We start from the raw sequence: 18,129 nt of genomic DNA, 5'->3' as shown, positions 1-18,129 counted from the left end.
AGAGGCAGGAGCTGGATTAAATATAAGTACACACATCTCTTGAAAATGAAGCACCATGTTTCAAACTTTTCTCTTCATAACTTGAGTGTACAGTAAACCAGACATTTCTCAATCTCTGGTATAGCTGGAAGACTATCTACAGTTGAAGCCATAGCTGTTGCACTTATTGCACCATGATGCCCACAACAGGTTTGAATTTTGCACTGCATTTCTATAGGTGATGGGAGCAGCAAATTTTTCAGAACAATTAGTTTTTCTGAATGAGCCAACATTTTTTTTTTTCCATTCCAATAACGTTAATCACCAAAAGATAGAATTTGGATGTGTGAAAATCCTACAGTAACAGTTGAGCAAGACAGTTATTTGCTGAAGGTTAATTATTTCATTTGCACTGCCATGTGCAACATTCATTTGTTTTCTTTTTCCATGTCAAAAGCTGAAAGACGATCAGTATACTTGGACCTGATAAAGATCTGGCAGTAACAACTGGAAATACACTCCTGGAAATTGAAATAAGAACACCGTGAATTCATTGTCCCAGGAAGGGGAAACTTCATTGACACATTCCTGGGGTCAGATACATCACATGATCACACTGACAGAACCACAGGCACATAGACACAGGCAACAGAGCATGCACAATGTCGGCACTAGTACAGTGTATATCCACCTTTCGCAGCAATGCAGGCTGCTATTCTCCCATGGAGACGATCGTAGAGATGCTGGATGTAGTCCTGTGGAACGGCTTGCCATGCCATTTCCACCTGGCGCCTCAGTTGGACCAGCGTTCATGCTGGACGTGCAGACCGCGTGAGGCGACGCTTCATCCAGTCCCAAACATGCTCAATGGGGGACAGATCCAGAGATCTTGCTGGCCAGGGTAGTTGACTTACACCTTCTAGAGCACGTTGGGTGGCACGGGATACATGCGGACGTGCATTGTCCTGTTGGAACAGCAAGTACCCTTGCCGGTCTAGGAATGGTAGAACGATGGGTTCGATGATGGTTTGGATGTACCGTGCACTATTCAGTGTCCCCTCGACGATCACCAGTGGTGTACGGCCAGTGTAGGAGATCGCTCCCCACACCATGATGCCGGGTGTTGGCCCTGTGTGCCTCGGTCGTATACAGTCCTGATTGTGGCGCTCACCTGCACGGCGCCAAACACGCATACGACCATCATTGGCACCAAGGCAGAAGCGACTCTCATCGCTGAAGACGACACGTCTCTATTCGTCCCTCCATTCACGCCTGTCGCGACACCACTGGAGGCGGGCTGCACGATGTTGGGGCGTGAGCGGAAGACGGCCTAACGGTGTGCGGGACCGTAGCCCAGCTTCATGGAGACGGTTGCGAATGGTCCTCGCCGATACCCCAGGAGCAACAGTGTCCCTAATTTGCTGGGAAGTGGCGGTGCGGTCCCCTACGGCACTGCGTAGGATCCTACGGTCTTGGCGTGCATCCGTGCGTCGCTGCGGTCCGGTCCCAGGTCGACGGGCACGTGCACCTTCCGCCGACCACTGGCGACAACATCGATGTACTGTGGAGACCTCACGCCCCACGTGTTGAGCAATTCGGCGGTACGTCCACCCGGCCTCCCGCATGCCCACTATACGCCCTCGCTCAAAGTCCGTCAACTGCACATACGGTTCACGTCCACGCTGTCGCGGCATGCTACCAGTGTTAAAGACTGCGATGGAGCTCCGTATGCCACGGCAAACTGGCTAACACTGACGGCGGCGGTGCACAAATGCTGCGCAGCTAGCACCATTCGACGGCCAACACTGCGGTTCTTGGTGTGTCCGCTGTGCCGTGCGTGTGATCATTGCTTGTACAGCCCTCTCGCAGTGTCCGGAGCAAGTATGGTGGGTCAGACACACCGGTGTCAATGTGTTCTTTTTTCCATTTCCAGGAGTGTATCATTTCCTCGACACTAAATGGACTCAATTGTACTACAAATAACAAAGGTGATAGGTGACAAGGATATTCTAGTGTGCAAAAAACATATACCAATAATGATCAGTAATGTATCTGCCTGAACTTTGCACTGTTATGTATTCAAACAATTTAGCACTTCGCAGTATGCCTGTTGTAAATAACTCTGCTCCATATGAAACTGACTGTCAACATCATGAGAATAACTGTGAATAAAAGAAAAGATGACACCCTTCTGAGCCAAAGCATTTAGTACTAAAAGAGAGAGAGAGAGAGAGAGAGAGAGAGAGAGAGAGAGAGAAGGCCCTGCTTGATACCCTATTTTACTCTGTAGAAGTATTCGTTAACAGTAACAAATAAAAATCTGTAAGTGAAGCTCTCTTGTTCACAAAAAATTAAAGAGAAACGTCAGTTAAATCAATATAATAATGTCTTAAACACATTTCCTGTGACTAATTTCCTTATTTTATATAATGTTTGAGCTATAACTGCATAACCCTCTATACTAACATCTGTGAAAATATGTATTTCAGATTACGACAGTAAAGGAAAAATAATACTGAATATATCATTCTCTGTAAAGTTTACAGTACTACTGTTGCTATTACTAATATCGTTACCACTATTACTGTTGCCGAAGTCTCATACTCCTTGACAGAGCATAGGGGAATGATGCGGGAGACCCGCACCGCCATACTAGGCAAGGTCCTTCATTCATTTCATTACTGTTGCACTGTTATCATTGTGGGACCAGACTCATTAGTATTTATATTCGATGTACTGATATGCTCCACATTAAAGTGACATGTTCCCACATATGGATCCACAGAATGTGCATACTGTTAGTATGTAAATAAATAAAACAACGTATGCCACGATTTGTCAGTAGTAAGAAAGAAGCCCCCATTTTGCCATTTGTTGTTACACATTTGGTACTCAAGTTGGTTGCAAAGAACTTTAAATTTTTCTTTTTCAGCTAATGGTGGATTTGTCATTTTATGTTCTTCAGCTTCTGAGGAATTAAATTTTGAAATCAACTACTTCCTTTAAAACAGCCACACATATCTAACTCCCGGCTTTCCTTTAAGAGGAGTGCCTGACCTAGAACACAGCCAATGGTTCTGACTTCTTGAGAGGTTAAGGCAACTCAACAATTGGATTAAGTGATAATTTTTTTCAGCCCCCTCTCTCACAAATGAACATTTGTATCAGTTAATTTTGTCACCACCTCAAGGTGATACAGTTTGAATATGGATTTATCCTTATTATTGGTGTAGTGGAGTGATTTTGACTGTACTGTTAACATTCACGTAGTGGAACCCCTCAACATATTAATTTAATGTGGCTGGTGACCTTATTTATCCCACAAAAGAAATGAAGAGCATGTTAATTTTCAAATAATACATATACCTTCAAGAAACACAAGCCAATGCTTTAAATAGTGGATATGCAGTACCAAATACTCTGCTGCTTTTCACATTGAATGGTGCTTTATTTTTCACATTACGTATTTATTCCTCAGAGCAGCAATATTGGGCAAAGGTATTACTATCTTTTTCAGCACAACTGAACTTCTCCATCACTGACACACATTATTTATTCAGTTTTTAAGAAGAGTGACTGACCTGGGACATTGCTGATGGTTCAACCACAACTTCCTGCTTGGATTCCGCTTCAACAGCTGCCATTGCAGCCTGCTGCTGTACTGCTGCCTCGGCAGTTGCAGCTGCAGCTTTGCGTGCTGCATCACCACTGTTGAACACAAAAAGCAACACATTACCTTCCAAAAGTTTGACATAACCACCACAAGAATGAAGTAGCTGACAATGCAGAAGATAAGAAGCACAACAATATGATAAAACCTCGTTTAGTATGCTGAAAAACATGTAATAAGCCGTTTTTTTGTCAATTATTGAACATATGACATTAAGCAGAAAACAAAGAGAAAGTGGCTGCTGGTGATTTCAATGCAGATTTTTTTAAAAAGCTTTTCCAGTAAGAATTTGCTAGTTGCTATGATTAAATTTGATTCCTGCCATACACTTTCCAACTGGTGCAGCTAACTGTTCACTAACAGCCATTGATATTACCTTTATAGAAACCAATAGTCTGCGGCCTCTCTGACCATGACATGCAGTTCCTTTTGTTAAATGCTAATACTGAACAGGAAATAAAATCTACAAAATCTGAATTCAAGGGGGTAGTCAGTAAGCCAAAAACTGATTATTTTAGGACACTCCTCAAAGACATGACCTTGATCGATGTATACAGTGCTCATAGCATGACTCAAAAATGCAACACTTTGCAAAATATTAATGACAGTAATATGGACATACAAGCAAAGGCACTGCAAGAGAAGATAATCATATCCGACAGCAAAATAAAAACAATATAGGATACAGTTAGGGAGGAGACTGGTAGAAGCAAAAATGAAGGGGAGTAGATAGCATTAAGAGAAAATGATACATTGGTAACTGGTGTGAAGTGTTGCAAAACTTTTTAACAGGCATTTCATAACTGTTACTGATAAGATGATAAGTTGTCAGGTTCAGTAGATACTGTCATAGAATGTGTCAGACCAGTCAATACAAACAACTCAGTAATATGAATATGGCCCTCACTACACCAGTAGAAGTAATGTCCACCACAAAACCTTTAAAATTAAAAAAAAAAAATTCTAGTGGTTATGACACAATATCAAAAAAGTTAATTAAAGAGTGTGCTTCTGCATTTAGTAACATACTAACAAACCCTGCAACGTTCCGCAATTGCTAAATATTTATGAAAATTAGATATATATCATAAACTCCTTCTATTTCCTGCTGCCTCCCCATTTCCTCCCCTCCTCTCTTTGTCCATCTCCTCTCCCTCCTCCCCCCTTCTCTGTTCATCTCCTCCTCCCTCTCTCTGTGTCTGTTTCCTCCCCCTCACCCCTCTGTCCCCTTCTTCCCTCTTTCTGAGCTTGAGCCTTATTGTTATTGCAAATGAAACCTTGATTGGGGGTTCATGTAGCTTAGAATGAATGAGTTAATTGGTTTGCTTCACTGGTGTATGGGTTGTAGGGGAAACCTCTGCAGCTGCTGGATATCTGAGGATAACAGCTTAAGTAGCAGCATTTCACACAGTTTTAACTTGAAAATGAGTAGGATTACAAAGTTTCACATGATTCAGATTCTGTAGTAGTATTCTAATCATAAGCTGATAAACCATAAATATAACTTTCCTGTTTTCTATAAAATTTACAGTGAGAAAGAAAACAAAATAGCATATCATCAAGTATACAATTTTTGTTTGAAATTATATATAACGACAAAGAATGTATATGGGAGAAACAATTTGCCTAATGTCTTGCATGCCTTCATATTGTAGCTGAAACTGACTGCGAGAAACAAATTGAAACCTTACATTGTCAAAGCACAGCTCACCACTTTCTTCCTCACGGTCAGTTTCAACAGAAAAGCAGTACATCATTATTTAAAAGAAATATATAGCCTTTGTCAGGCTGGATGTTTGTCACTGCATCACATAAAAATTTGAAGTAAGGTTTCTGGCAACAATATTTTCCCTTTACATATTACATATATATTTATATATTATATAATTAAAAATACAGTCTTTGTCCATCTAAATTGTTATTAGAGTATCATGTAAAAATCTGAAGTAAACAGATTAAGTACTTTTTGAGATTTTTCTTACAATGATAAATGATGACATTCCTTTATATTGTAGTGCAGATTAAGTCATTTGGAGAACACACAAAAAAAAGTTATTACGTATGCAAGATTTCGGAGCCAGTGGCTCCTTCTTCTGGCAGAAGGGTTGATGCGGGAGGAAGAGGGGTGAAGGGATAGGGCTGGTGAGGTTTAGGAAAAGGGTAGAGTTCGGAAAACTCACCCAGAACACTGGTCAGGGGAGACTTACGGTATGGGATGAGAAATAAAGACTTGAGATTCATCCCATCAGCTAAGTCTCCCCTGACCTGGGGTTCTGTGTGACTTTTCTCAATTCTACCCATTTTCCTAAACCTCGCCATTCCTTTTCCTTCCCCTTCAACCCTTCTGCCAGAAGAAGGAGCCACTGGCTCTGTAAGCTTGTATACATAATAACTTTTTTATGTCTGTTCTCCTGCTGCTGCTTGCTGAGTAGGTTTTTTTTTATCCATCCAGTTACATTACATTTTCAAAAATTTATTATTTTTTTTGATTAATTAAGTTACCAGTGCAACCAGTCATTTATCGGTGAGACATTTCCTGAATGTTTGAAATATGCTGAAATTAAGCCTTTATTTAAGAAAGAAGATAAAGAAATACCATCAAATTTCCATCCAATTTCACTTTTGCCAGCAGTCTCGAAAATTCTAGAAAAGGTAATATATGATCAACTTCTTAACCATCTGACAACAAATAATATATTGTCAAAGTCACAGTTCAGATTTCTAAAAGCTTCTGATATTAAGAAGACTATCTTGACATAAAATGAGAATGTGTTTAATTCAGTAGACAGTAAATTACATGCTACTGCCATATTTTGTGATCTGTCGAAGGTATCTGATTGTGTAAATCATAATATCATTTTAAGTAAATTAGAATATTGTCATACAACAGGAAATGCTGCCCATATATCTATGATGGAAAGAGAGGGTGTCATTAGGTAAGAGACGTGTATTAAGTTATAAGGCATCATTCAACTGAAAAATAACTACACATGGCATTCGCAAGGTTTACCTTCATCTATAACATTAAAAGATACCAAGTTTGTTTTGTTTGCAGATGATACAGACATTAAAATAAATAACTAATCAAGTATAATCAAACAATGGAAAATCCAACATGAAGGAATAACAACAATATTATGAAAAGGATAGATCGCTACTCACTATACTGAGGAGACACTGAATTGTAGAGACAGACACATTGAAAAGACTGCTATACATTTTAGGAGACTGGCCACAGAGACCAGAGACAATGGTCATGGGCATGCAAGTTGTGCTTATATGATGTGTGTGTGTTTTCTACATTAGAAGAAGGTCTCTTGGCCGAAAGATAAAATGTATAGCAGTCTTGAAAGTATGTCCGAGTCTCAACATCTCCACTATATGCTGAGTAGCAATCTATCCTTTTCACAATATTGTTGTTAAATCAAGTACAATCTTAAAATGATGGGTTAATGAAATTTACAAGGCCATTAATACATGATTTCTAGCCAATTCTTTTGACATTAAATTTTGAAAAAAAAAACATAGCTCATATAGTTTAGGACTTATAAGAGGTTTCCTACGAGTATATGCCTAAAATATGATGACAAACAAGTAGAGGAAGTTGATAGTGTTCAGATCTTGGGATTTCAGTTTAATAACAAATTCATCTGGGAGGAGCATACCCCCAAACTGCTGAAAAATCAAAACAACACCTAATCTCTGTTTCCATTGCAAATGTTGTCAGACTTAGGTGATATAAAAATAAAAAAGCTAGCATACTATGCTTATTTTCATTCTATAATATCATATGGGACTATTTCTGGGACAATTCATCACGCCAAGCTAAAGTTTTCTGGGTCCAAAACATGTAATAGAACTTATTTGTGCTGTGAACCAGGTACAACAGATACTAGGAGGGGCCTAGTTGCTGGGAGTGGTTCCGTATCCTGGGCCCCATCTACATCTGCATCTACAATATACTCCATAATCCACCATGTGGTGCTTGGTGGAAAGAACATTGTATCACTAATAATTGTTACCTTCTGCGTTTCAATTGTAAAGGGAGCAAGGAAAAAATGACTATCTATATCCCTCTGTACGAACCCTAATTTCTCGTTCTTGTCTTTGTGGTCTCAAAGCACGCATACATTGGTGGCTGTAGAATCATGCTACAGTCGCTTGCAAATGCCAGTTAACAAAATTTTCTCAATATTGTTTCATGAATGCTCCATTTTCCTAGGATTTTCCCAATAAACTGAAATCGATCATTAGCCCCCCTTACTGTTGACCTAGAATGCTTGTTCCATTTCATATCACTTTGCAACAATATACTTACATATTTAAACAATGTGACTGTGTCAAACAGAACAGAAATACTGTATTCCAACATTACAGGATTGTTTTTCCAACTCATCTGGATTAACTCTCATTTTTCTACATTTAGAACAAGCTGCCATTCATCACTCTAAATAGAAATTCTGCCTAAGTCTTTGTATTACTTCTTAAGTAACAGAACCTAGCAAATGTTCATCAGAGACAGGGTATCCTCAGGAGTGCCCTAGAAACGTGTGATAGGACTGCTATAAATGACCTGGCAGACAGTATGTGCTGCAATCTGCAGTTGTTTGCTGATGATGCTGTGGTGTATGGGAAGGTGTCGAAGTTGAGTGACTGTAGGAGGATGCAAGAAGACTTAGACAAAATTTCTACTTGGTGTGATGAATGGCAGCTAGCTCTAAATGTAGAAAACTGTGAGTTCATTCAGATGAGTGGGAAAAACAAACCCCTAACACTGAGGTACAACATTAGTAGTATCCTGCTTGACACAGTCATGATATTTAAATATCTTGGAACAGCAATGTAAAGTGATATGAAATGGAATGAACATGTGACGATTGCGGTATGGAAGGAGAATGGCTGACTTTGGCTTCCTGGGGGAATTTCGGGAAGTGTGGTTCATCTGCAAAGGAGACCACACATAGGATGCTAGTGTGACCTATTCTTGAGTACTGTTAGAGTGTTTGGATTAAAGGAACACAGCAAAGCAACTCAGATGTAGGCTGCTAGATCTGCTACTGGTAGGATCAAACAACACGCAAAAGTTACAGAGATGATTCAGGAAATCAAACGAGAATCCCTGGAGGGAAGGCGATGTTCTTTTCGAGGATCACTATTGAGAAAACGTAGAGAAACAGCATTTCAAGCTGACTGCATAACAATTGTACTGCCACCAACATAATTTTGCATAAGGACCACAAAGATAAGATACAAAAAATTAGGGCTCATCTGGACAATCATTTTTCCCTCACTCTATTTGCAAGTGGAATGGGAAAGGAAAAGACTAGAAGTTGGTATAGGTCACCCTCCGCAATGACTTGTACAGTATGTATGTACATGTAGATTACTTACCTACGACATTTTTGAGGTACTTTGAGGGAACCTAGTCCATATTCCTGGACCTTTGTTAAAAGCCTTCACATGAGGAGAAGAATTTGAGTTTAACGTCCGAAGATTCTGCAGTGGGGCACTGTGTCAAATGCTTTCTAGAAATCTATAAATTTGGATCCTGCCTGTTGCCTTTCAGCCATGGTTTGCAGGATATCGTGAGAGAAAAGGTCAAGCTGAGTTTGACACAAGTGATGCTGTCTAAATCCTTGCTGGTCTGTGGACAGAACCTTTTCTGTCTCCAGAAACTTTATTATATTTGAGCTTAGAATATGCTCAAGAATTTTGTAGCAAACTGATGTTAAGCATATTGGTCTGCCATTTTGCAGGAACATCCTTTTACCCTTATATATAGGTCCTCAGCTGTCTGCATACAGATCAAGTATTTGGGTGGAGAAGGAAATATGGGTAGCTGTACCTCATTTGGTGCCAAGATTTGACAAGTTCTGTAACAAGAAATAAGTTCAAGTGTCTCACTGGCGTGAGCAGCATTTTATTCATGACTTTTTAAATTGATTATTTCACTTTTTACAAAGTATCCCACAGGGGAGCCATGGGAACAACATATTTGGTCAGAGGAGCCATGAACTCAAAATGATTGAAAACTATAGGCCTAGGTTTTTGAGAACTATCACTGCAGTATGCAGTCTTCCTCATGGATATGCAGTTAGTAACATGGATTTATTTAAAAGGAACTGCAGCATACACTCAGTGAACACTGGACGAAGAATGATTTGCACTTGGATGTTTGCTATTTTGCAGGTCCTATTTTCCATTTGATTCATATGGAAATGGATAATGCAAGCAGTAAACCCTATACATTCAAGCCTAATTTGGGAGGCTTCCTTGCAGCAAAATCCTCGAATTCTGCACAAATTTCCTCATAGTAGTTCGAGCCTTTCACATTATTTATAATAATTGTGTGTAAGGAACACTATAATATTTGCTTTTAGTTAGTATTTTGTGAATGACATGTGCACTGAATCATTCTATCATTCTATGAACAAGAAGCTTCGATTAAAATGGTCCTGCACAATCTGAGAAATTAAAAAAAAAAAAAAATAAATAAAAATAATAATAATAATAATAATAATAATTACAGAAGAGCACTTACCCAAGTAAGTCCACAAGGCTGAGAGGTGATTCCCCTTCAGCAGCTTCTTGCTTGGCATGTTCTTCTGCCCCCTCCTCAGGAGTTGTGTCTCCACCTTCTTCAACGCTTGACTGTGGAGATGGTGGAGCACTTTCATGTGGAACCATGTGATACCTAACAGAGACGTGGCTTTCACTAATGCAGTAACATTTTGATTATGGTTAAGAAACTGATACTCTTAGTTACAGCAAAAACACAATGCACATACAAACATGATAAAAAAGGAACATAATATTTGTCACCAGAAAAATAACTTTGGTTTCTTTTTACTGACTTACAAATACTTAATTTTGTCCCACAGTTGTTGAATAATGAAATCTCACATAATTACCTCTGATTTACTTAAGATCTGAAGTACAAGATTAAAAGAGAAATAATTTTCTCATGCACCTGCTTCTACAGACAACTACAGATTTTGTGTTACAAAATGATAGGCTTTCTATTTTATTCCCATTAATGGATATTTTTTCTGAATAATTTTTAGCCTCTTTTGCATGTTTCATTTTTTTCAATACAATTATTTACTGAAATGCTGTTTAGTTGGAGAGGGGGGGAGGAGGTAAAGTGGGGTATGTCCTGAAAGGTAAATTCCTGTGGAGAATGGTCCTACATATACAGTAGTGTGACCCACAACAAAAAGGTACTCCAAAATCTCCAAAACATGTACCAATGAAACAATTCAATAATACACCAAGTCTGAGCTACACGCAAAAGTTCTGTTAAATTTTTAAGGCCAATGGAAATGTCAGTTATTCTAAGACAATTTGGAGCCCTGATGTGCACTCACATTGACACCTGAACAGTTTTGAATTTCCTAAGTGAAGCAAAAATTGAACCTTCCACTGTGTTATTAATGTCACAATTTGTTCACAGGTTTAACAGCAGAAGAAAGAAAAAAGAGGCTGTTCTCAAGTACTGTAACAAGTAAAATGATCAGTGAAATAAGGTTTTGCTTACATGTAGCTTTCTCTGGCAAGTAATTTTTTTGTAGCATAAACTGAAACTTCCTCCCTGACAAATGCAGAAACAGTATCTGGTCAGTTACAGGGGGTGTCACAGTGATGCCCTGCTGTATTGTTTCTTCCTGTGGGTATATCCCACGGTAAGTTCATTCACTTAACAGTAAACGACAAAGAATAGTGCCCAGTTATGAAGACCATTATTCCACTGCCAGTGAACTGGTTGATAAAAACCCACTTCATTTTCAAGCAGAATAATGTGCTTTGACACAAATCATTTTTAATCAGTGTTTATTTTTTCAGTCTTATCAATAAAGCAATGGAACTGTTTGCTAGAGTAGCGTTTACTGTTATATGAATGAACTTACTATGTGTATACCCATAGAAAGTAACAATACTGCATGGCATCACTATCACATCTCCCTGACACTAACCAGATACTGTTTCTGTATTGGTCAAGGATATAAACATTATGATCTTTCCCAATGAATACACTCCAACAAGATGTCAGACTTGCCTTAGAAAGTATCAAAATGGAAGCTTACAAACAACTATAAACTAGTGTACTGTACACTGCATTTCTGCCAGCATTTCTGATGAGAGCACACAAAATATCAGACCAACTGTGTGGTTGGACTGAAGATTTTCTAGCAATTACAACACAGCATGTCATTCTCAATGTAGAGACATCTTCAGACATAACAGTAACTTTGGGTGTACTCCAAGGGACTGTTATAGGTACATTACTTTTCACAACATTTATTAATGAATAGGGGACCAATTGGAGGTTCCATGAGGATTTTGGTGGATGTTGCTGTTACATACGGAGAAGTCACAATGCTAGAAAATTGTAACGAAATGCAGAAAGACCTGCAGAGCACCAACACTTTGTGCAGGCATGCTAACTGACACTCACCAAACAGAAATGTCATATTTTATATACATAGACAGAAAGACCCATTGTTGTATGATAACATGACTGCAGAACAATCACTGGAAGTAGTTACCTCCACAGAATATCTAACAGTATGCATATGAAGCAATGTAAAGTGGAACGACCACATGAAACTAACTGCAGGAAAGGCAGATGCCAGGCTGAGACTCATTGCAAGAATTCTCATGCAAAGTAATCCGTCAACAAATGAGGTAGCTTACAAAACCCTCAATTGACCACTACTTGAATATTGCTCATTAGTATGAGATCTGTACCAGAGAGGATTAATAGAAAAAAATAGAGAAAATCCAGAAAAGGGCAGCACATTTTGTTAGGGTCATGTCGTAACGATGAAAGCATCATGGGGATGATCAACCAACTCCAGTGGCAACCACTGCAAGAGAGGCATCCTGCACCATGGTGTGGTTTACTTTTAAAGTTATGAGAGCATACATTCCTAGAAGAGTCAATAAATAAATTGCATTTTCATGTGAATATATCGTGAAAAGATCACAAAGATAAAATTAGAGAGATTCATGACCACACAGAGGTTTACTGGCAATTGTTCTTCCTACAAGCCATCTGGAGCTTGAACAAGAAAGAGGGGAAGTAACATTGGTACAAAGTAACCTCTGCCACATACAGTAAGTTGGCTTGTGGGGTACTGATGAAGATGTAAAGATAAGTGTGTTAAAGATCATCACTATATCAAAAATAGCAGTTAACTTTTAAAAAGGTATGCACGATGAAACGGACACTGAATAAAGAGACTGCAAAATGCCACAACAGAGGAAGAAGCTGCAAAAATTGAAGGTATTTAGGGGTTACATGAAGAGATGATGCAGGTCATGGAAGACAATGCACGACAGCTCAAGGGGCACATTAATGAGTAAATTCCTGGTTTCCCTCTCACTCAATCAAACTCTGGCATTTTGTTGTAAGTGCTTCAGCGGTTAACCACTAGGATTTTAATACTCTCACCTATGGGAGTAATCTCTTTTGATATTACACTGATACTTGTAGGTTTCCTGCAGCTATCATTATCTAGATTGGACAGAGAGCTGCCTAACCTAAAAAATCCCTGTGTAACCTTCTTACACAGCCAGCTACCTGGGAAGCTGTGTTTGATGTGTAGGGCACAGCTGACACATTTAGGAGGACCCTACAGCTGTCAACCCTATGGTGCAAGTCTAAAAAGTCACAGCCTAGCCTTTCACAGAACCTTTGGAGTCTCTGGTACAAGCCTTTCACTCAACTCAGCAACAGAGGACCATGCTCTGTTCTGGGAACAACGTTGCAGACTGCGAGCTTTGTAGAAACTCTGTGAGCAAGACTGGTATTCTCAACCTCCTCTGCTAGTCATTGCAATGATCCAAGTATGACCTCAGACCCCAAACAACAGTGTTTGTTATAATGTGCACCACAATCTGTAGTTGGCTGCACACTGTTCCCTCAATGCCTGACGGAACAGGCTATTCAACAAGGTGATTGAGGCCTTGAGGCATACACACTGAGTTCACCTGGTGCTCCTTCCCATCATTATCAGGTAACAAACAGAATTCAACAGTAGTGTTTTAATTTCCAATAAATGCAGACGATATACACTCCTATCAAAAGAGAGAACTGATGTGACACAATATATTACTAATTTACAGCAAAAGTAAATCACAAAAATTAATTATTAGGAAATAGGTTACGCAAAACACTTGTAATTTATGATAATCTTTACAAGCATCCAAAACTTCTCAAAAATTTGTTTTCCACGTAAATATATAAGGAAATTTGGGAACTGTTAGTTGTGGATGAGGATACTGTGGCCAAACTTTCTGAAAAGCACAGTTAGGTTTACAGTTGACAACATATGTGGTCCAGTCACAATCACGTGACTACTGCTTATGTTCAATATCAAAAAGCAATAACCACTAACAGATGGCAGGTTGCAGCACTAGCAGTGGATGGTACATAAAGTGTGTCAGGGAGAGCAGAAAATAAACCAGCTGTTGTCATAATGCAGAAACAGAGCAATTTATTTGATGTCCAAAAGAGCATGACCATTGGCTTTTCGGTCAGCAGTAGAAGCATTTCCAAAATGGCTAAGTTTGTAAACTGCTTGCATGCTGCTGTGGTTAAAGTATATTGTGTATGGCAAAATGATGCTATCCAAAACCAACAATGAGACATCTGTGGTGTACCACGGGCAACAAGTGACAGGGGTGAACAGTGGCTGTGAAGATGTGTATGGGCAACTAGACGTGCAATTGTTGAGCAGCTGACCCCCCGAGCTGAACCAAGGGGCTACCAATTGAGTCTCCTCAATGACCGTACAGCAGTCATTGCTGCGTATGGGCCTCCATAGCAGGCACCTGGTTCATACATCGAGCTGACGGCTGTTCATTGGCAATGAAGGCTGAAATTTTCATGTCAATATTGCAGCTCGATGTCCACTGAATGGTGACAGGTGGCCTCTTCAGATGCACCACATTTTATGCTCCATTGTACAGATGGCTTTTGGCGTGTACTGCCCTGCAACAGCCATCAGAAAGGTCCATTCCGGAGGAGGCAACGTTATGTTCTGGGGAATGTTTCCATGGCATTCTGGTGGATGATCTCATCGTTCTGAAAGGCACAATGACTCAAGACAAGTATGCATCTATCCTTGGGGACCATGTTCACCCCTACATCCAGTTTGTTTTTCCTCAGTATGATAGCATCTACCAGCAGCACAAAGTAACAGGTCACACAGCTCGCAATGTATGTCTGTGGTTCAAAGAGCACCAGGATGAGTATACTGTGCTTCCCTGGCCATCAGACGCTCAAGACTTAAGCCTATTCGAGAATATATCGGACCACCTCAATTGGGTTGTATGTGCTGCTGATCCTAAACCAAGAAACCTAGCACAACTGGCAACGGCAATGGAGTCAGCATGGCTCCGCATCCCTGTCAGTAACTTCCAGAACATCATTCACTCTCTTTCTCTATGCCTTACAGCAGCCTGCACTGTAAAGGTTAGTTATTCAGGGTTTTGACAGGTGGTCACATTAATAGGACTGGACAGTATAATACTACACAATACATCATGTTCCTGAAAAGCTTAGATTTTGTTTACAACTGACAGTTTGATTACACAATATATCATGGCACGTCCACGAGTTTTGACAAAACCAATACAAAAATCAAGTTTAAATTTTACGTCAAGTTTAAACCTAAGTTTTTGAAAAGAAATTATGTGATGCACATGTATTTTGTCTGAAGGCAAAGGAAATGCTGAGAGTCAGTTTATATACTTAGGTATAAATAAATGTGTGAATTGCACAGATTTTGCAACTTAAATGATTTTGTGTCCCCTTTAACACTAGTGTGCCAAAGGTGGACACTCCAGCTTCAGTATATCTCACAAAAATGAAAATTTTGATACTCACTGCCCATTATCCTCTTTTGTAATATCCAAACCAAATGCCTGCATCTGCTGCGGGGCATTTGCTTCATCTGGTGTCGCAGGTAATGCTGGTAACACACGTAAAGGACCCATCCGTTCTTCTTCTTTCACCTCGACAACAGGCTCTTCTATTTGCGGTCCTCTCATGAGTGACATTAAGATTCCAACAACATACCTATTACCAAAACATATAAAAAAGTATATTTCCAGATTCCCTTGTGTGAAACAGAACAGTATGAGAGGCATAAATAAATAATTTCTGAATGCATATCTTTCATGAAAGTTACTTTGTGTGGTGTTGTTCTTGTGGACTTCAGTCCAACGACTAGTTTGATGCAACTCTCCATGCTACTCTACCCTGTGCAAGCTTCTTCATCTCTGAATCTGCTTACTGCATTCATCTCTTGGTCTCCCTCTATGATTTTTATCGCCCACACTTCCATCCAGTACTAAATTGAAATCCCTTGATGTACCAGAATGTGTCCTATCAACTGATCCCTTCTTCTAGCCAGGGTGTGTTACAAATTTCTTTTCTTACCAATTCTATTCAGTACCTCCCCATTATCTGCATGACCTACCCATCAAATCTTCAGCATTTTTTTGTAGCACCACATTTCACAAAGCTTGTACTCTATTCTTGTCTAAACTGTTTATTGCCCATGTTTCACTTCCATTCATGGCTACATTTCATACTAATTCTTACAGAAAGGACTTCATGACAGTTAAATCTATATTCAGTGTTAACAAATTTCTCTTCTTCAGAAATGCTTTTCTTTCCATTGCCAGTCTACATTTTATAACCTCCCTACTTCGACCATCATCAGTTATTTTGCTTCCCAAATAGCAAACCAAGTTTACTGCTTTAAGTGCCTCATTTCCTAATCTAATTCCCTCAACATCACCTGATTTAATTTGTCTACATTACACTATCCTTGTTTTGATTTTGTTGATATATCTTCCTATCAAGATACTGTCCATTCCGTTCAGCTACTCTTCCAGGTCCTTTGCTGTCTCTGACAGAATCACAATGTCATCGGCGAACCTCAAAGTTTTAATTTCTTCTCCATGGATTTTAATTCCTACTCCGAATTTTTGTTTTGTTTCCTTTACTGCTTGCTCAATACATAGGTTGAATAACGGCAGAGAGAGGCTACAACCCCATCTCAATCCCTTCTCAACCATTGCTTCCCTTTTGTGCCCTTGACTCTTATAACTGACACCTCGTTTCTGTGCAAATTGTAAATAGCCTTTCACTCCCTGTATTTTATCCCTGCCACCTTTAGTATTTGAAAGAGATTATTTCAGTCAACACTATCAAAAGCTTTCTCTAAATCTACAAATGCTATAAAAGTAGGTTTGCCTTTCCTTAACTTATTTTCTGTGAGAAGTCATAGGATCAGTATTGCCTTGCATGTTCCTGCATTTCTCTGGAATCCAAACTGATCTTCCCCCTGGTCAGCTTCTACCGGTTCTTCCATTCTTCTGTGTGTTAAATTGCTCAAATCTGTAGGTTCTGCCTCATAATCTCTCCAAACAAAAATTCGTAATTATCAAAGTATCCCTAGATAAAACCAAAGCTCCTTCCACTAATGTATCATTTGTCTAATTATGTACCTATCTTTCGTGATATATATATGATATGAAATTCTACATGTTATTATTCCTATTTATACTTAAGCGAAATCAGCCAAGATGTTTCAGTAACTTTTCAGCAATATGTCTATTTTCTATATATGTATGTATAAAATTTTATTTTCTTGTGCCTAATTAAGTAGAAAACTGTTTTTCTTACTACAGTCATGAAAAGTTGTGTTGATAAGAAAGCATCTAGCCTTGATGAAATATTACTAGTTATATGTGTCTTTATTTTGTATTTATACATGAATGTAAAGATGGAAAATTTTATACTTTTTGTACTTTGACAAGTCCAATATCACGAAAGTGTTAAAATGGGTGCTAAATCAATAAATAAATAAAATAAAAATAAATAAATAAATACAATTTATTGCTGTTTTTGTGAAATTTGCATGCCTTGACTGTATATGTGCCGGAACATCCAAATTATAGAAGTGCAGTGAACTTGGAAGATGACATAATATTATTTGCTGGTGATGCCATATTTTAATAGAAAATATTGCTCCCCAAAAAATCAGACAATATTTTGAAAAAGTTTAATATGTTTGAGTTCTGGTTCTGACTGATTGCATTAAATCAGGATATATCAGAGACCCAAATGACACCACTTTGCACTAAATCACCACTGATTGCCATAAATTGATCAATTTTTAAGTGTAAATAGAATAACTCTAAACAATCAGCAAATAATTGAGGCTAATCATGTAAATTGCTTAGTTGTAAATAAGAAAGGAAATTTAAATTGGAATAAATTAAGTTATTAGTAACATAGGTATTGCAGGGAATATATTATTTCACTCTACTTACATGCCAGCCATGAAGAAAACTATCACTGATATTTCATATACAGCTACTAAAATTATATTGTTTTCTGAAGGAACTCAAGTAATATACCATGAAAAATTATTAGGAACCTGTGTTTTCCAGTAAAAGTG

General features: G+C 38.8%; 1 protein-coding gene across 1 annotated transcript in view; it reads right to left on the bottom strand.

Annotated features, from left to right (window-relative positions):
- LOC126236010 (ryanodine receptor) overlaps positions 1–18,129 on the bottom strand; it is a 702,826-nt gene that overhangs the window by 32,779 nt on the left and 651,918 nt on the right. Inside the window, exons 92-94 of the mRNA XM_049945018.1 lie at positions 15,543–15,734; positions 10,191–10,343; positions 3,561–3,687 (exon numbers count right to left, since the gene is read on the bottom strand). Coding sequence (XP_049800975.1) covers positions 3,561–3,687; positions 10,191–10,343; positions 15,543–15,734 — 472 coding nt within the window. The remainder of the gene's footprint in view (positions 1–3,560; positions 3,688–10,190; positions 10,344–15,542; positions 15,735–18,129) is intronic.

This window comes from Schistocerca nitens, chromosome 2 (assembly GCF_023898315.1).
Source record: "Schistocerca nitens isolate TAMUIC-IGC-003100 chromosome 2, iqSchNite1.1, whole genome shotgun sequence".
NCBI lineage: Eukaryota > Metazoa > Arthropoda > Insecta > Orthoptera > Acrididae > Schistocerca > Schistocerca nitens.
Note: the sequence above shows the minus strand (reverse complement) of the source record. Positions and strands in the feature narration are given on the sequence as shown.